General features: G+C 27.2%; 2 protein-coding genes across 2 annotated transcripts in view; one reads left to right on the top strand and one right to left on the bottom strand.

The window, feature by feature from the left end:
• The window catches only part of LOC119667238, a 7,563-nt gene extending 802 nt beyond the window's left edge, over positions 1-6,761 (top strand). The window contains exons 2-10 of the mRNA XM_038076529.1: positions 3,140-3,331; positions 4,015-4,421; positions 4,488-4,703; positions 4,816-5,149; positions 5,220-5,486; positions 5,545-5,728; positions 5,790-5,996; positions 6,061-6,262; positions 6,328-6,761. Of these exons, the coding sequence (XP_037932457.1) occupies positions 3,140-3,331; positions 4,015-4,421; positions 4,488-4,703; positions 4,816-5,149; positions 5,220-5,486; positions 5,545-5,728; positions 5,790-5,996; positions 6,061-6,262; positions 6,328-6,433 (2,115 nt within the window). The 3' untranslated portion in view covers positions 6,434-6,761. The remainder of the gene's footprint in view (positions 1-3,139; positions 3,332-4,014; positions 4,422-4,487; positions 4,704-4,815; positions 5,150-5,219; positions 5,487-5,544; positions 5,729-5,789; positions 5,997-6,060; positions 6,263-6,327) is intronic.
• A 5,717-nt stretch (positions 6,762-12,478) lies between these two features.
• Positions 12,479-17,934, bottom strand: LOC119671911 (PR domain zinc finger protein 5). Its single transcript, XM_038082785.1, has 7 exons — positions 17,395-17,934; positions 17,065-17,288; positions 16,706-16,998; positions 16,526-16,633; positions 14,706-14,901; positions 14,572-14,639; positions 12,479-12,633 (listed from the first exon to the last, which is right to left on the bottom strand). The coding sequence occupies exons 1-7, from the start codon at positions 17,907-17,909 to the stop codon at positions 12,502-12,504; spliced, it is 1,536 nt and encodes a 511-aa protein (XP_037938713.1). The 5' UTR covers positions 17,910-17,934; the 3' UTR covers positions 12,479-12,501.
• Between the last annotated feature and the right edge of the window lie 783 nt (positions 17,935-18,717).

Here is an 18,717-nt window from a genome sequence, read left to right on the forward strand (position 1 = left end):
TTTTCATAATACTATCATAGATTATTTGTATTATACTCTAAGTTAAAAAATTAGCATTTGTTTGTTTCCTGTAAAAGTATAGGTTTTACGGTTTGATAAACAGTGACTTTTTGAATTTCCCGCATAGTTATTCCAAATGCAACAGTGCTGCCGTCAGCTGTAATCTATCAGTGGGCAACTTTTTAATGTTGAGCAAACTACGTCGTTCAGTTTGTGTTTGATAGCCGTTCAAAGCAGACAATCTCGTGAATTTTTACGAAAATCGAAAAAAGTGAATTTCGTGTGCTGATTAAGCATAACGATCCTAAATCCACGAATTGGGATCGGAACTGCTACCCCATTCTCCATTCTCCAGATTTAGCTCACTGCGACTATTTTCTGTGCACAAACCTTAAGAAATGGCTGGACGATAAGAGATTTGAGTCGAATGAAGAAGTCATAACCGAAACAAACGCGTATTTTGAGAGCTTTGAGAAAACCTATTATATGGAGGGAATAAGAAAATTAAAAAAACGCTGGACTAAATGTATCCAGCTAAAAGGTGATTATGTAGAAAAATAAAATGTTTATTTGCCGAGAAAAATTTTATAAATGGACTAACCTTCGTTGAGCCAAAAATTTATTAGATTAAAACTAGGTCTAATAAACATAATCATGCTAATAGAATCATCTCTTTATTATAAAAATTAAATCATATCATTAAATGGTTACTTCCATATTATTATATAAATCTATGCAAATATTTTCTGAATTCACTGAAAGGAAGAAGTAGTACAAAAAAAATTTAGCATTTATAAAAAATAGCTAATTCAAAGCTTTAAAAAATATCACACTGGATTGAATTTTATTCATAGTTCAAAGTATCCTTTGAACCGACAGCCACTCCAAACAATGGTGATTTTTGTTTAAATGTTGATAACAATACATGTCTTACTTTTATATTTATATTATTATCTATTATATTAGGCCTTTTTTCGCAAAAGAAAAATGTTCAGATACACCTTAATTTCGCAAAAATCTTAATTTCATCTTCGTTTCAGCGAAATTGAGTTGTTTTTTCCATACAAAAATCAGTTTTGAGGTTAGAACGAAATTAAGAAAATGGCCTTAATTTCGTTGAAACGAAGACTGAAATTAAGGGACATTTCAAATGCAACTATGTGTAAGATAAATTTTAAGCAAAAGATAAAGTTCAGATAACGAAAACGTGACATTTTTTTAAACAAATGTCAGTGACAGTTGACTTTAATGAAACAGTGAAATATTTTAAACGTAGCGTATATTTTTAAACTTGAATATAAACAAAGAACTGTAATTGTTATTAATTTAAAATATAGTGAAAAATAATAATTCACATACCTGAAGTCCATTAAAGCTAATAAAACTACTTTTAAAATTTCCCAGATACAAATGGTGTTTGGAGCATGTAATTTTTAACATTCGATTTGTAAACAAAAACATAAGACTTGCTTTATTTGGGGCAGTATAAATTAAACTTATATATGCAAAACACGTAATAAAATTTAAAGTTAAGGTTTAGAAAATGAATAATAATTCTTTCCAATTATAGGTAATAATTTTTTATTTTTTACATGATTGTGAATAATATTTTTTTGATTTTTTCAAGCATTGAGAAAAATTTTTTAATTTCTGCAAATGAAAAAGAATCGAGTATTATTTATCACATATTTGTTGACAGTTAACTGTATATTTCGTATGTACTTTCAAAAATCGTTCACAATAGACGAATTTTTAATCTTGGCAACAGTACGATTTGAGCTTCTTATTAATTAAGCGATTTCACTACAGTTGGACTAAATAAGCCAGCAGTGTTGTTGTTTGATAAGTTATTTTTAAAATAAGCGGTTGTTCTTTTGTGATATGCTTACAAAAGAAAAGGCCAATTATTAAAACGGAATAGTTTTAGCAAACATTTTTAAAAAATGTCATATGTACCTGAATATCAAAATTGTATGCAATTTTTTTTTCTGCAGTTTTTCAAAAATTTCTATTGTTTTTAACTAAAATCCACTGTATTTTAAAATATACATATATCAAAATAATTTGTTCTAGTTTTTAATTGCTTCATTAATTTAATTGAAATGTGCATTCATACTAAATTAAAAAAAATAAAATAATGAAAACAACAAATTTCAATTTTCAATTAAATCGCTCATTTGCCATGAGAAACAATAAATATTTGGAACATAAAATTTCGCATCAACAAATATATATTATTGTTATAAACTAATTAAAGAAGAGAAAAGTAAAATATTGTTAGCTGCAATTTTTATATAATACTGAATTGCAATTTAATATGCAAATATTAAAACCGAAAAAAATCTGTTAAAGCCTTACCATTTCGGTAAGCAACCCAACCATATCGGTTCATTAGCATAAAAATAAAATTTATATGAAAGAGCATTTTAAATAAGAAAAAAAAAATAAAATTTGATTGGCTAATTTCTGGTCATTTTGAATTTAACAGAAATCCTGCAAATAAAAGAAACATTTTTAAAAAAGACATTTTAAATGAGCCCAAAAACGACCGCAAATTAATTCGACAAGGTAAACTGATATTGTACGCAAAAACCATAAAACCTCATTAACACTTGAACAATATTTAAATTAAAATTAAAATAAATGTTGCTTTTTAATTAATTCAATGTCATGCATATTTTATGAGCCAAAACCGTCGAACAAACACCGCAAATTTGCCAAAACAGCTCCACGCATAAAATGTTCTGTGCTCTGCTGTGCAGATGAGCTGATGTGAAAATTTGGAACGGACAACTGACATCCCATCACCCCCACTATCTCACCTTTTTGCGTTTATTTAAACTGCAATTTTTTATATATATATACATTTTTATCGTATTATAACGACCACATCAAACTTAACCCAAACTTAAGCACTTAAAATTTTCCCAAAAATTAAATTCACGTAGTGTTAAAATTGAATTTTACCCTTTTTGCAAAAATCCCCAGCCCCTCCCCCCTCTGTAGCTTCTCTTTCTCTAACTACACATTTATACTTCAACCGCAAATGCACGTAGTGCACTGCAGTGTCAGTGTTTGAGTTTTCATATAAATATGCAGTTTGTGAAAATATTTTAACGCAGTATTTTCCATATTTCAGGACTACGTCACAGTCTACGATGGCTACACAACACGTGACCCAATCATATTGAAATTTTGCGGTGGTGGTCAAGCAGTTCCAGCTGCAGTATCCAGTGGACCGGAATTGCTAGTTGAATTTACTACATCACCATTTGGTACCTTTCAAGGCACATCCTCACAGGTTTTACCATTATATGGATTTCAATTAGAAGTAAGTAAAAGAGAATGCCAGTAATTAAAAATTAAATAAAAAATAAAAATAAATTATATAAAATAAAATACATGAATAAAATAAAAATAAATAAAATATAAATAAATAAAATGTAAATAAATAAAATATAAATAAATAATATATAAATAAATAAAATATAAATAAATAAAATATGAATAAATAAAATATAAATAAATAAAATATAGTTTTTATATTTTTAACCGGGCTTAGGTCATTTATTTAACACATCACTTTATGAAAACGTTTTTTTTAATAAAATAAAAAATTACACTTTTTAAACAGTGTTAAATATTTAGTTATATTTAATTTTTTAATAAAAATTTATATTAATTTTTGTAATAAAAATTTATATTTAATTTTTTTAATAAAAATTTATATTTCATTTTTTTAATAAAAATTATTATAAATTATTATAAACTTCAAATGATTCTGAAGACTGAGAATTTTTGATGAAAGAAATAATAAAGTTAAAGAAAATATTTTCGAATGTGAACATTTTTGTTATTCCAATCACGGATCCGGAGGTATATGCGTAACAACTTAATGCCAACCGATTCAAGCTTTTATATTAGTAACATATATCTATTTCTATTATTAAACCTTATCATATATTTGAAGGATTTATTTACTTTAAACTTACCATTTGAATTTTTGATTTTTAGGTTGAAGTAAAATTCGTGGATATTCAAAGCCCCACCTACTCAAAAAATAAGAAACCATGTGAATTTTGGATACGTGGTGCCGGGCGTGGCATACTAGAGAATCCACAACACTCTTTAGCACCAAACACCACATGTCTGTATCATTTACAGGGTATTGGTGTCTTCAAAACCTTTGACCATCTTAGTTTGTCGCGGCGTGTCACTGCACAAGGCGTACATCAGCCAATATCACGTTTTAAAGTTTGGATTTCTATGCTGAAATTTAATCTCGATCCTGAATTCGGTCAAATCGATGAGACCTCAGTTGGTGCTATTGGCGTACTACAAACACATGAGGATTGTAGCGGCATGCTACGTATCTGGGATGGTGCTTTGCGTGATCCACCGCAATGCAAAGACCTAAATTGGTACATGAAAACATATTCAAATGATTTACTAATTAATTAAATATTTCTTACTTACTTACTATTTAGCGTCAGTGATGCACCTTCACATTCTCCGTTATCACATTTCAATCAGAACCACACAAACATAATAGCACGCTTCTGTCGTGGCACAATTCCACGCACTTGTGATCGATCGAATATTAACGAAACATATGCACGTCCATGCACCATATCTGAAAGTTATGTGTCCAGCAGTGACACAATTACTTTGGAGCTTAGGAATACCGAGTCGACAGCGTTGAGGTAAATCAAAGTTTTCACAGGAAATTTAAGCCTATTAATTACTTAATGCACTTATCTAACCACATTTTCACTTCCACGCGCACTTTCCTCGCATAAACACATATCATTGCAGGCCACTTGATTTTAAGCTGAAATACGAATTTATTGACCTGCATCAGGATGGCTTACCAATGGGCGGCGGTGAACATGATTGTAGTCGTAAATTCGTTAGCAACATGATGGACCGCAAGGATCCGGCCATATTTCGCAGTGTACGCAACATATTTCTGTTTGGACGTGGTGGCACACGCAATCTGAAATGCATCTACAAGTTCGAAGGTCAACGTGGTGAACGAGTCCGCATCAAATTACGTAAGGTCACCACAATGAACCGGCAATGCATGTCACGAGTGGATGAAGATATTAACAGGTCGTTCTGTTACGGTGACATTAGTGCGCGTATTGAAGTAAATTTGTTGCTTATAGTGGCATAGATTTTTATTTCATTTTACTTGTTTTTTTTCTTTGTATTTGTAGATATTTGAACGCCCTTATCACGATTCAATATTACTGCCCAGAGGTTGCCTCTGTAATTCCTCGAATACATCTCATTTACCAGTTGAATATACATCGACTAGTCGGGATTTAGAGGTACATTTTACTGCCTTTAACATGTCAACACTTGATGATCCAGATGCTATAAACTTCGAGGGACTTTTTGAGTTTATAAAAGGACCTACCAATTGCAAAGATGGCAGGCGTAAATTTGGTCCTAGTGGAACAATTGATATGACATTTGGCGATGTGAGTAAAGTGAAAAATATTTTTTTTGAAATTTAATTTAAATAAATTATTTATCCAGATGGAGTGTAGATCAAGACCTTGGTTAATAGAACCATCAAATGGCAACAAATTCCTATATTTACGATTGAAAGCAGTATTCTTACGTAAATACAATCCAAAGAAACCAACGAATACTACAATTATTGGCACGAGCTCATATCGTTGCGAGACCAAATCCAGAGCGGTACTAACTACAGCAGAAGGTAAACTATAATTTTAATGATTTCTTTCTTACTTGTTCATTTATTTTTAATTATAATGTAGGTTTAACAATAACTGCTTGTCCTTTGGGACCCGATTCGAAAGCATATGAATTCGTGGAAATATTTAGTGCAGGCTGGAATGAAAGACCAAATTACGCAATTGCTAATCGCTCTAAAGCTATTAGTGTGGAGTTCCTACGTCCAGAGAATGGAGAATTTACTTTCAATTGGATGGAAATACTTCCAAGACCAATATTAAGCTTAGCTGGTATATTCACAAAAATTTTAATGTTTGCTTTCACTTCTTATTTATCCTATTAACATTTTTGTAGAAGACTGTCAATATAAATGCTCAGAATTAAGTGCATGTGTTAATGCAAGCGTCTGGTGTGATGGTATCGTTCACTGCCCTTCAGGCGATGATGAGGCCTTCTTACAATGTTCCGCCTTTATAAAACTGCCTACCGAAATATTGGCGACATTGTGTCTCATAATGGTGCTATTTGGTTGCGCCTTCGCAGCATTTGCTTATACGTAAGCCTACTGATTATACTATATTCACATTTACCTTTATAAGGAGTATTTTTAATATTTTACAGAAAAATTAAACGTAAGTTGCGTGGATCTTCTGTGCTGCAGACACGCCTTAAATCACTCAGTTCCATGGACACCGCCGTTCTTGATGAAAAAGAAGTGATTTGCTGACAAAGCGACAATTCTGTACGATATGTTGAAATAGATCGAGTCACCACAGTCTGACCGAATTCTAAGGCAACACTTGAAAAAATATCGTGCAGAATTGCGCTTCGGAACTATAAGAATTTTGGTACTGTATACACCTGTTTTAAATGCATTTAAATTACTAATATTTTTAATTAATTAGCTGAATTTGTATTACCTTTAACGTTAGACTTGTTTAGATATTTGATTTGTAATTTTATTACTACACTAATACGTTTTTCTATTGAAAAGTATTTTGTAAAGCAACAGAAATAGGATTGTGAAAAAGATATTTTTACTCTCTGGAACTGAGTTACTTTCTTAAACTTAAAATATTTTTATTCTTGTATATAAAAATACGACAAAATAAATAATAAATGAAACGCTTTTAGTTCACGCGTTCATAAAACATTCATATAGCTGCCATAGAAAAACAATATACGATAGATACGTTTTTAAAACCGTCATTTTTAAATCATCCCAAAAAATAATTAATTAAATCCAAATAAATTTTTTGTACAGTTAGCTATTCCAAAAAAATATTTTATAAATTATTTGTTATTTCTTTCACACCAAGAAGTAAAAACAGAATTATAGAAAGAGACTACAATATAGAACAATAGAAAGAAAAGAACTTCTTTACGATATCACAACTTCACAAAACAACAATGAATGAATAATACAATGTTCCTCCATTTTTATCGGAACAATATTTTTACCGATTATGTATTTCTTTATATATCAAGTATTTCTTTATATATTCGATTAGTTTTTCCTTTGGTTATTCTTAATGGGTTAATATTTCTGCTTATAATGATCATGTTTTACTCATCCTTACACAAGATAGGGGTCGGCTTTTAAAGTAAACCACAAAATTACGTGTGTCACCAGCAAATAATATGAAAACTCAAATATATAAACATTTACATGTGCAGGAAGCATTTCAACACAAAATACAATATATGTAATAAGAGTAATGTAGACATTGGAAGTAAATATCAAGTAATAACTCAGAAATATGCCTCAATTTTTCTTAAAGAAACAGAAGAAGGCTAAATAGACGGAAAGACATAATCCTGACAAAGTAAAAACAGACTCAATCAAATCGAATTAAACAAACAGAATAGACATAATCCTGACAAAGTAAAAACAAACTCAATCAGATCGAATGTGATAAACGAATGTGTAACACAGTTACATAAATAGTAAGTGTTATAAACAGAGTTCTAAAAAATTTACAACGATACAATTAAAGTACACCGACAACAGCGGAAAAATGGTTGACCCAGAAATCGTGAAATCTAATTGAAGAGCAAAGCAAAGTGAAACAGAAACCTCAGTTGCTAAAATAAACGAAAAAAGACATAGCTAGCCTCAGATTGGAAAACAAGTCAAAAATAAATGAAATATGAAACATGAATGCGACATCATCAGAAGGACATATCATCATATGTACATCTGACTTGTTAAAAATGGCTTATGAAATTGCAAAGATTAATGACGACAAGACTAGTGACAACGCCGATTCTTAAAAGGCATTGTCAGCTTGCTCATATCCCATTAAATATGGATACTTGAATAGATAAGAAAAACTACAAATAGTAATCCAATAAAAAGTATTAAAAAATGTGGAAATTATTGTGGAATGTACATTTTACTAGCAACATCGAAAAATCTTGTTGTATATACATATTTGCTATAATCGTATTAGTTTTATAACTTCATTTAGTTTTCAACCTCTAAAATAGGTACCTCCGAAAAAATAATTAACATTATTAAAAATTATGTACCATGGCTCCTTATGCCGAATACTGTACATGTAGAACAATTAATCGAATATTTCTAGACCATAATAGAAATTCTTCATCACGGCATTAAAAAGTGAACCTATTCAACAACATATACTAAATGTTCCACGTATACATATATGTTACGGATGTTTTGTTGTCTACGGTCTAAAATAAATCACAAGTCTGAACGAGTTCTAGAATAAACTCAGAAGAGTTACTCCTAAGAGAGCAAATAATGAGTACATATATGAAAAACAAACGTCCAACTCAATTAGATATAAGAATAAGAAATGAAAAACAATCCACACCAAAGTAAATAACTCATCAAAAAGAAGAAAGCATTTGCAAAACAAAAGATGTTCATAACACCTAACACCAATTTAACGGTTATATATCGTCAATAACTGTCCGTTCGTTCTAATAAGGAAAATAAATGACAAGTGGAAATTGAGGACTGATTATCGTTAACTGAATACATGATTAATTAAGGAACTAAGACTTTTTGGCAAAGGGTAAACAGTGGAACTAGACAGAAAAAAAACAGGCACTCAAAAACTTTTATCACTCCACAGTGACTACAGAGTGTAATCTGTATAAGTACAGGGCATAACTGGAGGACAAATAAAATAGCATATGCCAATCTTACCGAAACCAAAGCCTCATATTAATATAAGCAATTGGGGAAATACGAAAGTACTTAAAATATTACAGATTCAAAGTAATCACGGAGCATCTGATACTAAAATAACTGAACAGCCCATAGAAAATGGACGTTAGAACGCTAACAACAACATTTAAAGAAAAGTACAGCAAATATTACACCATAGCTTATGCTTTATCTCGGCTTTATCGAAGGAAGTATGACACTTATGAAAGTATTAACTTGTGTTTTTAGAGATCCTTGATTCCTCTTATGTTTACGGCAGACATACAACAAAAGCACCAAAGAAGAACAAAAATTTTGGTACGAGTATCTACCAAAATTAAAACGAGATGCAAATATATTGACAGACTTGTCAATGGAACATTTCCGGTATTGTTGACACACGTCTGGTTGTTTATAATTAATAGCGTTTCAATCAGTACTTTGTATACTCCGAAAATCGAAAACATCGATACTTAGTTTAAGAATGTAAGTTTAACAACTCTTAACAATCGAGTTCGCCAATTGAGCTGTCATATCAATTTTGAGGGAGGTGTGGTATTTATACAGGTTTGATATGAGAGATGGACAGGTGTCAGAAGAACAGTTTGCAAACGTTCACAAAAACAGCTTACTAGAGCATCCAATGTGCCATAATGACTATATATTTTGCGAGGCGACTATCCTGTCTACAACTATTCTTATGTGTAGTAACTTGAAAATATAAATGATTCGAAGAAAACTGTTACTAATATAACGACAACTAATATACTAACAACTACGATACAACAACAACATTACAATAACATTTAATAATATATCTTCAATTCAAATTGCAAGTGTTCAAATCGTTGGTGTTTATTGGATAATTAATATTATCCAATATTTTATAATACTCGTATAATATAATAGCCGTATTAATTAACTAAGATCAATATTATTTTAATTTTTTTTGGAATTATATTTCAAGTGTTAACTGTACAAAAAAAAATAATTAAAAATTAAACCTGATTTAAAATTTTATAAACAATAAATTAAAATTTGTTTTTAAGTTTAGTATGTTACAATCAAATAAACTAAATTAACTAAAGATTAAAATAAACAAGAAGTTAAAAAATTAATTATAAAAAATATATATTAATTACAATTGATACATAAAATACAACTAATAAACTAAAACAAAAATCTATTAAATACATACAAATTTAATCAAAAACATTAAACAAAAAATATAAATAAAATCAAAACGACAATGTAAAAACCCAAATCATTCAAAATGATTAAATATTTATATAATTTAAAAATTTACTAAAAGGTGTTATTAAATTTTAGTAGTAAAAAATTAATATATACAAAAATGAAAAAAAAAAAACAAAAAATTTAAATACAATTTTAATAAATTAAAAGTAGTACATTAAATGTAGTTTATAGCGTAAATCCCAGCATTTATTATGCGGCGCACAAATTATAAAAAAATAATATTCAAGAATATTATTAATTATAATTATTATTAATTAATTGAAGAGAACTCTATTATGAAAATAAAACGACGTCATTATACAAAAATATTACAATTAGTTAAGATATATAACAAATAAATAAAAAAAAAACAGATCGTAATCAAATTTTATACTCTGTGTTGAAGTAGTTTTAAATAAAAACAAAAATATGAACAATATGAATTAGAAAAATATGAATATATATATATATATGAAATATATAAAATAATTTCTATTAGGAAAGTAAAAAAGTCTGTATGCATATTTTCTTACATACGTATATATTATATTATGATTGAATTGTGCTAATATATTTTTGTGAATGTGTGTGATTGTATGTAATTGATGTAAGTATATATGTTAGCCAATTTAAAAGACTTGTAATTTGAATGTTTAAGCTACATGTAACAATCTATATAGAATTGATTTATATTTATGAAAAATAAATTTGTTATATATATTTTTTTTTGTTTTTTATTAAAACAATATGAAACTAACTTATAAATTAATACCACATACAAAATTATTTTATAAAATTTCATTTTTAGAATATTTTTATTATATTTTATATTTTATTAAAAAAAAAGGTTAATATATATTATTAAGTGAAAATAAACCTAAAATCCCATCGAGTGATAGGAGTGGTTAAGAGAACAGTTCTACGTTTTACCACATGCGACTTAATAAAATTTTTATAGAATTATAATATTGAATTAAAAACTTTTAGTTATCAATTTTTTATTTTTATTTTACATTTTAATCATTTAAAAATTATTTTTTGTTTCCTATTTATAATAATTTTTATTGGGTAAAAATTAACGATTTAAAAAATGTATTATTCTTTAGCACTTCGTCATTTTTTTTCGTATTTAATTTATATTAATAACATCACAAGAAAATAGTTTTAATTAGGTTTAAAAAAAATCCTAAAATAAATTTTATGTGAACTTGTGTTAAAATCGAACACTGCCTTTAAAATTAAATCTACATATATATATAATTAAATGTTGTTGTGTTTTAAAATAATTTAGTTAAAAATTAACAAAAAAAATATCATTAAAATTAATTTATGATTTTAATAAAATAAACTAAATAATGTAACATATTGTAGAATAATTTTATTGTATTTTTATAAGTCTAAGCAATTAAAATTAATTTTTTTATTTTAAAATTTTAATACAAAAACAAGAGAATAAGTTTTTCATTTTTATATAAGCAAAAAGCTTTAAATTTTTATTTATAACTTTTTATAATTATAAAATTTTTAAAAGTTATTTCATATTATAAAAATATTTTATTAAATCTTATATTAAACACAAAAACATATACGCTGACAATAAAATTTTAATTAAGTTTTATCTTTTTAACTACTGCGAGTTGAAATACAATTACAAGAGTTTAAACAAAAGTAAACAGACATAAAAAAACACATACTGATTAAAAAAATTACAACTACAATTTTAAGTAGCATACGAATTAAATAATTATACTGAAAATAACATATAACAAAATATTTATTATAACACTTGTTTGAAAAAAAAACATGGAAGTAATTTGTATGAATCGTGTAACAAAGCTTCCAACTTATTTAGGTTTAGTTAACTAATATTATTTAAAAATAGGATACAAAATTGTATATAGCAATAATTTATTTAAATTGTATGAAAAATAAAATAAATTAAAAAAATTAAATTTAAAGAAAAAAAATGTGAACAACTTATGTAAAAGTATTAACAAAGAATTTTAAAATATTGATGAATAAAATTTAATTAAATAAAAAAAATTATGAAATAAAATGAAATAAAATCAAATAAAATAATTTAATGACATGAATGAAAAATTAAAATAAAATAACTAAAATGAATTGTTTTCACACATAAAAATTAGTAAAATAACAATTTCTTATTGAATTAGTGAACTTCAATTTAACATGAAATGTTAAAAAACAATTACTAAAATCAAATTTAAATTAAATAAAAACAAAATACATTTAAAATGAGACATTTAAACATTAAACATAAAAGAACAAAGAACAAAAATTTTAAAGTTGCAAATCATATCACAAAAACTTAAAATTTGATTAATAAACATAAATTCAAACAAAAACTTCTTACATTTTCATTAATTATTTAAATAAGTTGGAAATTGTGTATCTTCTGTTGGCGCAGGTATAGTAACTCCACCGGTATCCAATGGCGGTTCATGTGGCAATGAATCGACACTCTCCAGAGGTAAGAAACAATCAACAGAAATCTGAAATTATTAAAAATAATATATTTAATAAAATAATGTCATATATGTATATTATTGATAAAACAATATATATACGCATAGTTCTTGCTGAATAAACTTTCATGGAAGTCTATTAATTATTGGAAAAACAAACAATTAAAGAACACAACAGAAAAATTGTGAACATCATTTTCTAATATAATATATAATATATACATATATATATATAATATATAATTTACAGGTATATATAAGCATATGAATTAGCCTTTAAATTCACCCAGGCTCAACTTTAATAAATTTGTGACAAATTTTGCTTAAATTTATACATAGAAATAAACAATAGTCAATGTACCAGCACTGAAAACAAAAAATATAGAAAAGTACCAACTAACATTAAACAAGAAAGAAAAATTTCTATTATTAATGCTAAATCTAAATAACGTCTTACATGGAAAGAGAATAAAAAAGAAATTTATATAGGAACTGAAATGCAATTTATTTGCAATAGAAATAAAAAATTAATTAACGTAGAAAACAAACAGCTCAAGATAATCTACAATCAAGTACATGAGAGAGTTACAAGACTGTATAGTTCCAAGAACATCGTCTGCGACCCAGGGTTTAAAGTGAGGATGTAAAGCTAGGCCAGGTTTAAATAAAAAAAATTATCTTATTATCATCTTAATAAGTTTGAGTCATTAATAAATGTGACTCAGGTTTGTATGTGCACTGGCACATGAATATACACAGTCAACATTATAAATTAGGGCACGCATTGGAAATAGCCATTTTTCTACATGACAAAACCGTAGCTAAATACGGACTTCAGTAACTCCGAAAATGTTCTTTCTGCACATGAAAAACGCCTTTTATGGTTTAAAATTTTTGGCAGAGGCCTTTAGAATACTGTATTGCTATGTAAGTGTAATCTAGGAAACGACATTAATTCGGTATAAATGGTATAATTCAAGTAATTCAAAATTGAGGTATGGTTGATTAATAAACAACGATATTATTTTTTTATATTCAAACAAAAACAAATTATACTTTTAACACTAATTTTGTATGAGTAACATCAGAATTTTGCAATATAAACCCAGAGTAGATAGGCTAAGTATGAATAGTGAATGGCATATAGTTGAACACTAAAGTATATATGTAAGCGAAAGACGCCTAAACAATAAAAGATATTGTATTTGCTGAAGTCAGTTAAAGAGTGTTAAGAAAAAATACAACTGAAAAATCTACTCACTAGTGTTGAATAATCTCATAGAGTATATTGTATGGTCACATGGATATAGTAACATTTTAATTTTTCCAATAAAGTCGACAATAAATATTCCACTTATAATTTAGTTTTGTATATTTTATCAAAAGCCAGTGTTTGACAAATAAGAATAATATTATGGTAAACCGTATCAAAATTATCTACATAGTATATAGTATATTTATATGAACGTTTTCGTTTCAATATGGAAGCAACCAGAAATGCTGTTTCAGAAAATAAGTGATACTGTTATGTTCATATAATTAAATTTAAATTATTGAAAAATAAAAATTAAGATTTGTCATCGAGACAAGAAAAAATGGGACAAAGAATAAGACTCACATACCAGAGTACTAATTTAAAAAGATAATATTTAAAACCCATAAAGGGTGCCAACAGATAATTTCAAAACAATTTTTATATTGCTGTTTGTTCTCTTAATATGATCTAATAATGGTTGACAGAGTTCATATATAATAAATAATTTACATATAATTAATAATATATATATTATTATTAATTTTGTAATAATTGATATATGTATAATAAATAATATGTATTGAATATATTATAGAAATTCAAATTGTTCGTCCTTAGCTAATATATCAAATAAATTGATATAATTTGTTAACAGAATAAACATAAACATTATTTTTTCACTTTCAAAGAATTATAAAATACACTCTTACTTCATTAGTTTTGTCATGCAATTTTCCGGGATTTTTAAAGCAATTGTTACGTGTTGCGTCCATTGAATCTTTAAGAATAAAATTTTTTATTAAATAATTTTAATATAATTATAAAATTTCGTTTATATTCTAACCTTCGTAATTTACAATTAAGCCTTTTTTGTGATCTTCCTTATGGGCAAGCAATTTTTGTTCAGTTATTGTCACAAAATTGCAAATATCGCAAGCAATTCTCTTATAAACCTCAGGATGATTAGTACGTATATGCCGTTTATAAGAATTGGTTTGTATGCAGGAGTAATCACATAAATTGCATTTAAATTTGCCCACCTGTAATATATGGAAAGTTATTAATATAATATATATTATTAATTGTAATTTTATATTATGTGAAAGTATTTCATAAACTTAATATAACTATTATTATTATAATAATATAAATATAAGCATTTCATGTTATAAATTATCTATCTTTGAAACTTCCAATTCTGTCGCAAAAAAATTGTAAAAATGCATTTGTAATTTATACATAATTATATTTCACACATCTGAATATATGAATTTCAGATACTTTATATTAATTTAATCGTATTAATTTTTAATTATTTTTTTACTTTATTGCAGTCACTATTTGCAACACCGTGAGCAAGTATGATACCTAAATAATAAAATATGAAGTTCATAATTGTGTTAGCGAAATAATTATTTTACTTTTTTATAATAATTTTTTAATATATATTGGTTGCTCTTTTAAAAGGAAATCCAAAGACTAAAAATTGGTATTTGAAGATAAAGCAATTTATTTTTAATATGCTTTTGATCTGCAGATTGTTTACATTTGATTTTTTTTTGACATAAGATATAGATTGCAAAATAAGAATATGAAGAGAACTTAAAAAATTGAAGAAAACTATATAGTTATTTATTTAATATTGAAGATCTGATTCTTAAAGTATTAATAATATAGTAATAAACTGCTTTTTTTTATCAGATTGATACGATAAATTGAAATGGCATAGGTTTAAATTGATTTAAGTCGGACTAAATGTTGTTAGAAGTTAAGTCTATTGTTATTAGAAGTTAAGTAATGGTTGGCACATATAAAACTAATTCCGTTTAGAAATCTAACTTCGTTGTTGTTGTTGTAACCCGCCGAGACCTGCTTGTGGAGTCCCTTTGGGAGGTGTTGAATGGTACTTGGTCGTCGTAGGTGACGAGTGGCTCCGGGACGTCGACTCGACCGTTCTTGGAATCTAACTTTGTAGTCCATAGTAGTATAATTTTGTAGTCTATGACCGAACTTGTTAACAGGACGCAGGTAGTTATTTACTGGTATCTAGAGATTTTAAAAAATTATCAAAACCTAAGCATTTTTCATGATTTCGAATTTCAACATGTAGACACAGATGAGTCATATAAGACATTTTGCAGATGGACATTTTGCAAAAAGACATTAATTTGTGCAATTTAATTTTAATTTATTTCTGTATCATTGACGAGAAAAAGATGAAACATTCTGAGAAAACATAATCTAGGAATGCGATTGGTACCATCAAAAGAATTTGATTAAAATAAGTTCCAAAACATTGTTCAAAAACTTTTAAGTAGAGTTTTAAAACTTCGATCTAGCTTAAGTGGTAATTAAAAGTAACTCTTTCTAAAGGAGTTTGATTTGACTATTCCTAGATCTTTTGAGTGTCCTCTGTAAGTAATTATTATTAGTTTTACAATGCTTAATAAGTTTAATAAATTGTATAATCTCAAAAAACCTTATTTTTATAAGAGAAAACCTTTTACTGTTACTACCAGTTTTATATAACCTTTAAGTTAACTATTTTATTACATTGAATTTAATTTACTTTAGGTTTTTATATTTTATAAATATAAGCTTATAAGCAGTATAATTCAATTCTGTATGGATAATTAAAAACTCATTATTAAATAAAATAAATACCTTTTCGTGGCGTAGTTGATGTTTATGCAAAACGCTTGGATCGCGTGACGAAAATTTGCAAGTTTTACATTGCAGTGGCTTTTCACCTGTGTGTTGTCGCATATGAATCTGTATATAAACTCATTATTAAATTAATATATAATTAAATACAAAAACTAATACTTAATTAAACTAACTTACAATTAAACTAGCTTTCCTTGCAGTCTTCTTACCGCATACATTGCAAATAAAGGGTTTTATTTTATTATGCACTGTTTTGACGTGTTTTGATAGCGTCTTTCCATTCACAAACTTTCTGTTGCAAATTTCACATATTTTTTCAGAATAATATTTGTTTTTATTTGGCGGTGTAATTGGTTTCACTTCCGGCAATTTCTCAACATTCTGCAAACGCTTCTCTTTTACTGCACGCAATGAACGAATCACACGTGAACGCCACTTTCTGTGTACACGCATATGACGCCAAACGAGCACTTTTGATAATAAAAATTAATATCAAAATCAATTTTTTTTAACAATTTAGTTGTTTTTAAACTCACCAGAAGCAGGTGCTCTAAACTCGCATGACGGACATTGTAATAAGTCAACATCGATTTGATGTACTTTCCATAAATGTGCGGAACAACGACGCCAATTGAGTATTTCTAGACCGCACTCCAAACATTTGAATTTTTGGCTTAAGTTATCTGCATGACACTTGAGATGTGTCTCTAAACGTGCCAAGTTTTCAAATTTAAACATACAAGGCGTCGTAAATGTACAACTGAAAGAAAATATTACAATTAATTAAATTTTATGATTAACACAAATAAAATATTACCGAATATATTAGTAAATTATATCATTTCATAAAATAAATACGAAATTACCGTATTTTCAAATTCACACGTAAAAATAAGCGAAAATCTTTGAATGCCATTGGACGCACTTCCTGTTCAATTTGTGGTATTGTCTTATGTGTGTCCAACAACTCTTTGAACCCGGATATCTGCTTATCAACTATCTCAGCCACATCGACAGTTTTGCCATCAGTTTCCTCAATAGGAACACATTTATGATATTCTATCATATGTCCACGTAAATCCTCTTCTAAACTGTACTGACGAAAACATAAACTGCATACAAACACAATATTTGTATCAGTTTCTTCTTCTTCTTGTGCCAATGTAACCAAAGGCCAACCTTCGTGTACAACATAGTAATGAGTACGTACTTGATCCAACGAGCTATCTTGATATGGACATTTAGAACACTGAAACGTTTCAGCAAACCTAGAATGTTCCGTTTTAATTACAGGCACTTCTTCCTCTATTTCACATTCTATAAAATCCTCTGGGCAATATTCTATGACGCCATCCGAATCATATTTGTTTATGGCGTCCATTTTAAAAATTCCAAATTTATTTCAAATCATTATTACACAGCTCTTCAGCTATTAATAAAAAAGTGCTGAGGCATTTTAAATTAAACTTATTAACGTAATTATTTAATAAACATTTTCAGTGCTTATCAAAATTAGTTGATAAATAGCGGATTGGCAAAAAACAGTTGGGAAACATCTGTTATTTGCAAATTTTGTTAAAGGCTCTGTCACAATGGATAGCAAAAAAATTTATGTATTAAATATAAAAATAAAATTGATTTAGCATTATCGTTTCGGATTTTCATTTTGACAATTGTTACATATTTTAATATATTGCCAATGTTATTATGGAAACCTGGATTGCCAAATATAAATAAATAAACACACTAAATAAATTATTAATAAGTTTTGTGCTAAAATTTTTAGTTATTATTTATAAAAACTTATTATAAATTTTATATGATCAATCTATTTTATATGATTAAATTAAATTCCGTTAAAAATTTAATATTATATGAACAAATAAATTACAAATTAAAAGAACTTGAACATGTATATAATTATATATATTAAAATATAAATCATACTTAATTGTTAAACAACACAGTATTTAATAATATATTTCATTCATTGCTACTATAGAGCATAATAATAATGTCTTCACTACCAAACATTAATAGCATTTAGACTAACAACAATTATGGTTGCGCTAATCCCACTGCTTACACACCTCATAATACGCAAAACTCATAGTTTTATATGAGACAAATATAAAATTTCATTAAAAATCAAATTTATAATAATTTGAAAGAACTTGTGCATTGCATGC

This window comes from Teleopsis dalmanni, chromosome 1, assembly GCF_002237135.1.
Source record: "Teleopsis dalmanni isolate 2A chromosome 1, ASM223713v2, whole genome shotgun sequence".
Classification (NCBI taxonomy): Eukaryota; Metazoa; Arthropoda; class Insecta; order Diptera; family Diopsidae; genus Teleopsis; species Teleopsis dalmanni.

Excerpts from the sequence above, each read along its gene's own strand:
- LOC119671911 (XM_038082785.1), bottom strand. The coding sequence starts at position 17,909 with ATGGACGCCATAAACAAATATGATTCGGATGGCGTCATAGAATATTGC. Across the intron at positions 16,999-17,064 it reads GTTTAGAGCACCTGCTTCTG|TGCTCGTTTGGCGTCATATG; the intron begins GTGAGTTTAAAA and ends TATTATCAAAAG. Across the intron at positions 14,640-14,705 it reads CTTAATTGTAAATTACGAAG|ATTCAATGGACGCAACACGT; the intron begins GTTAGAATATAA and ends TTATTCTTAAAG.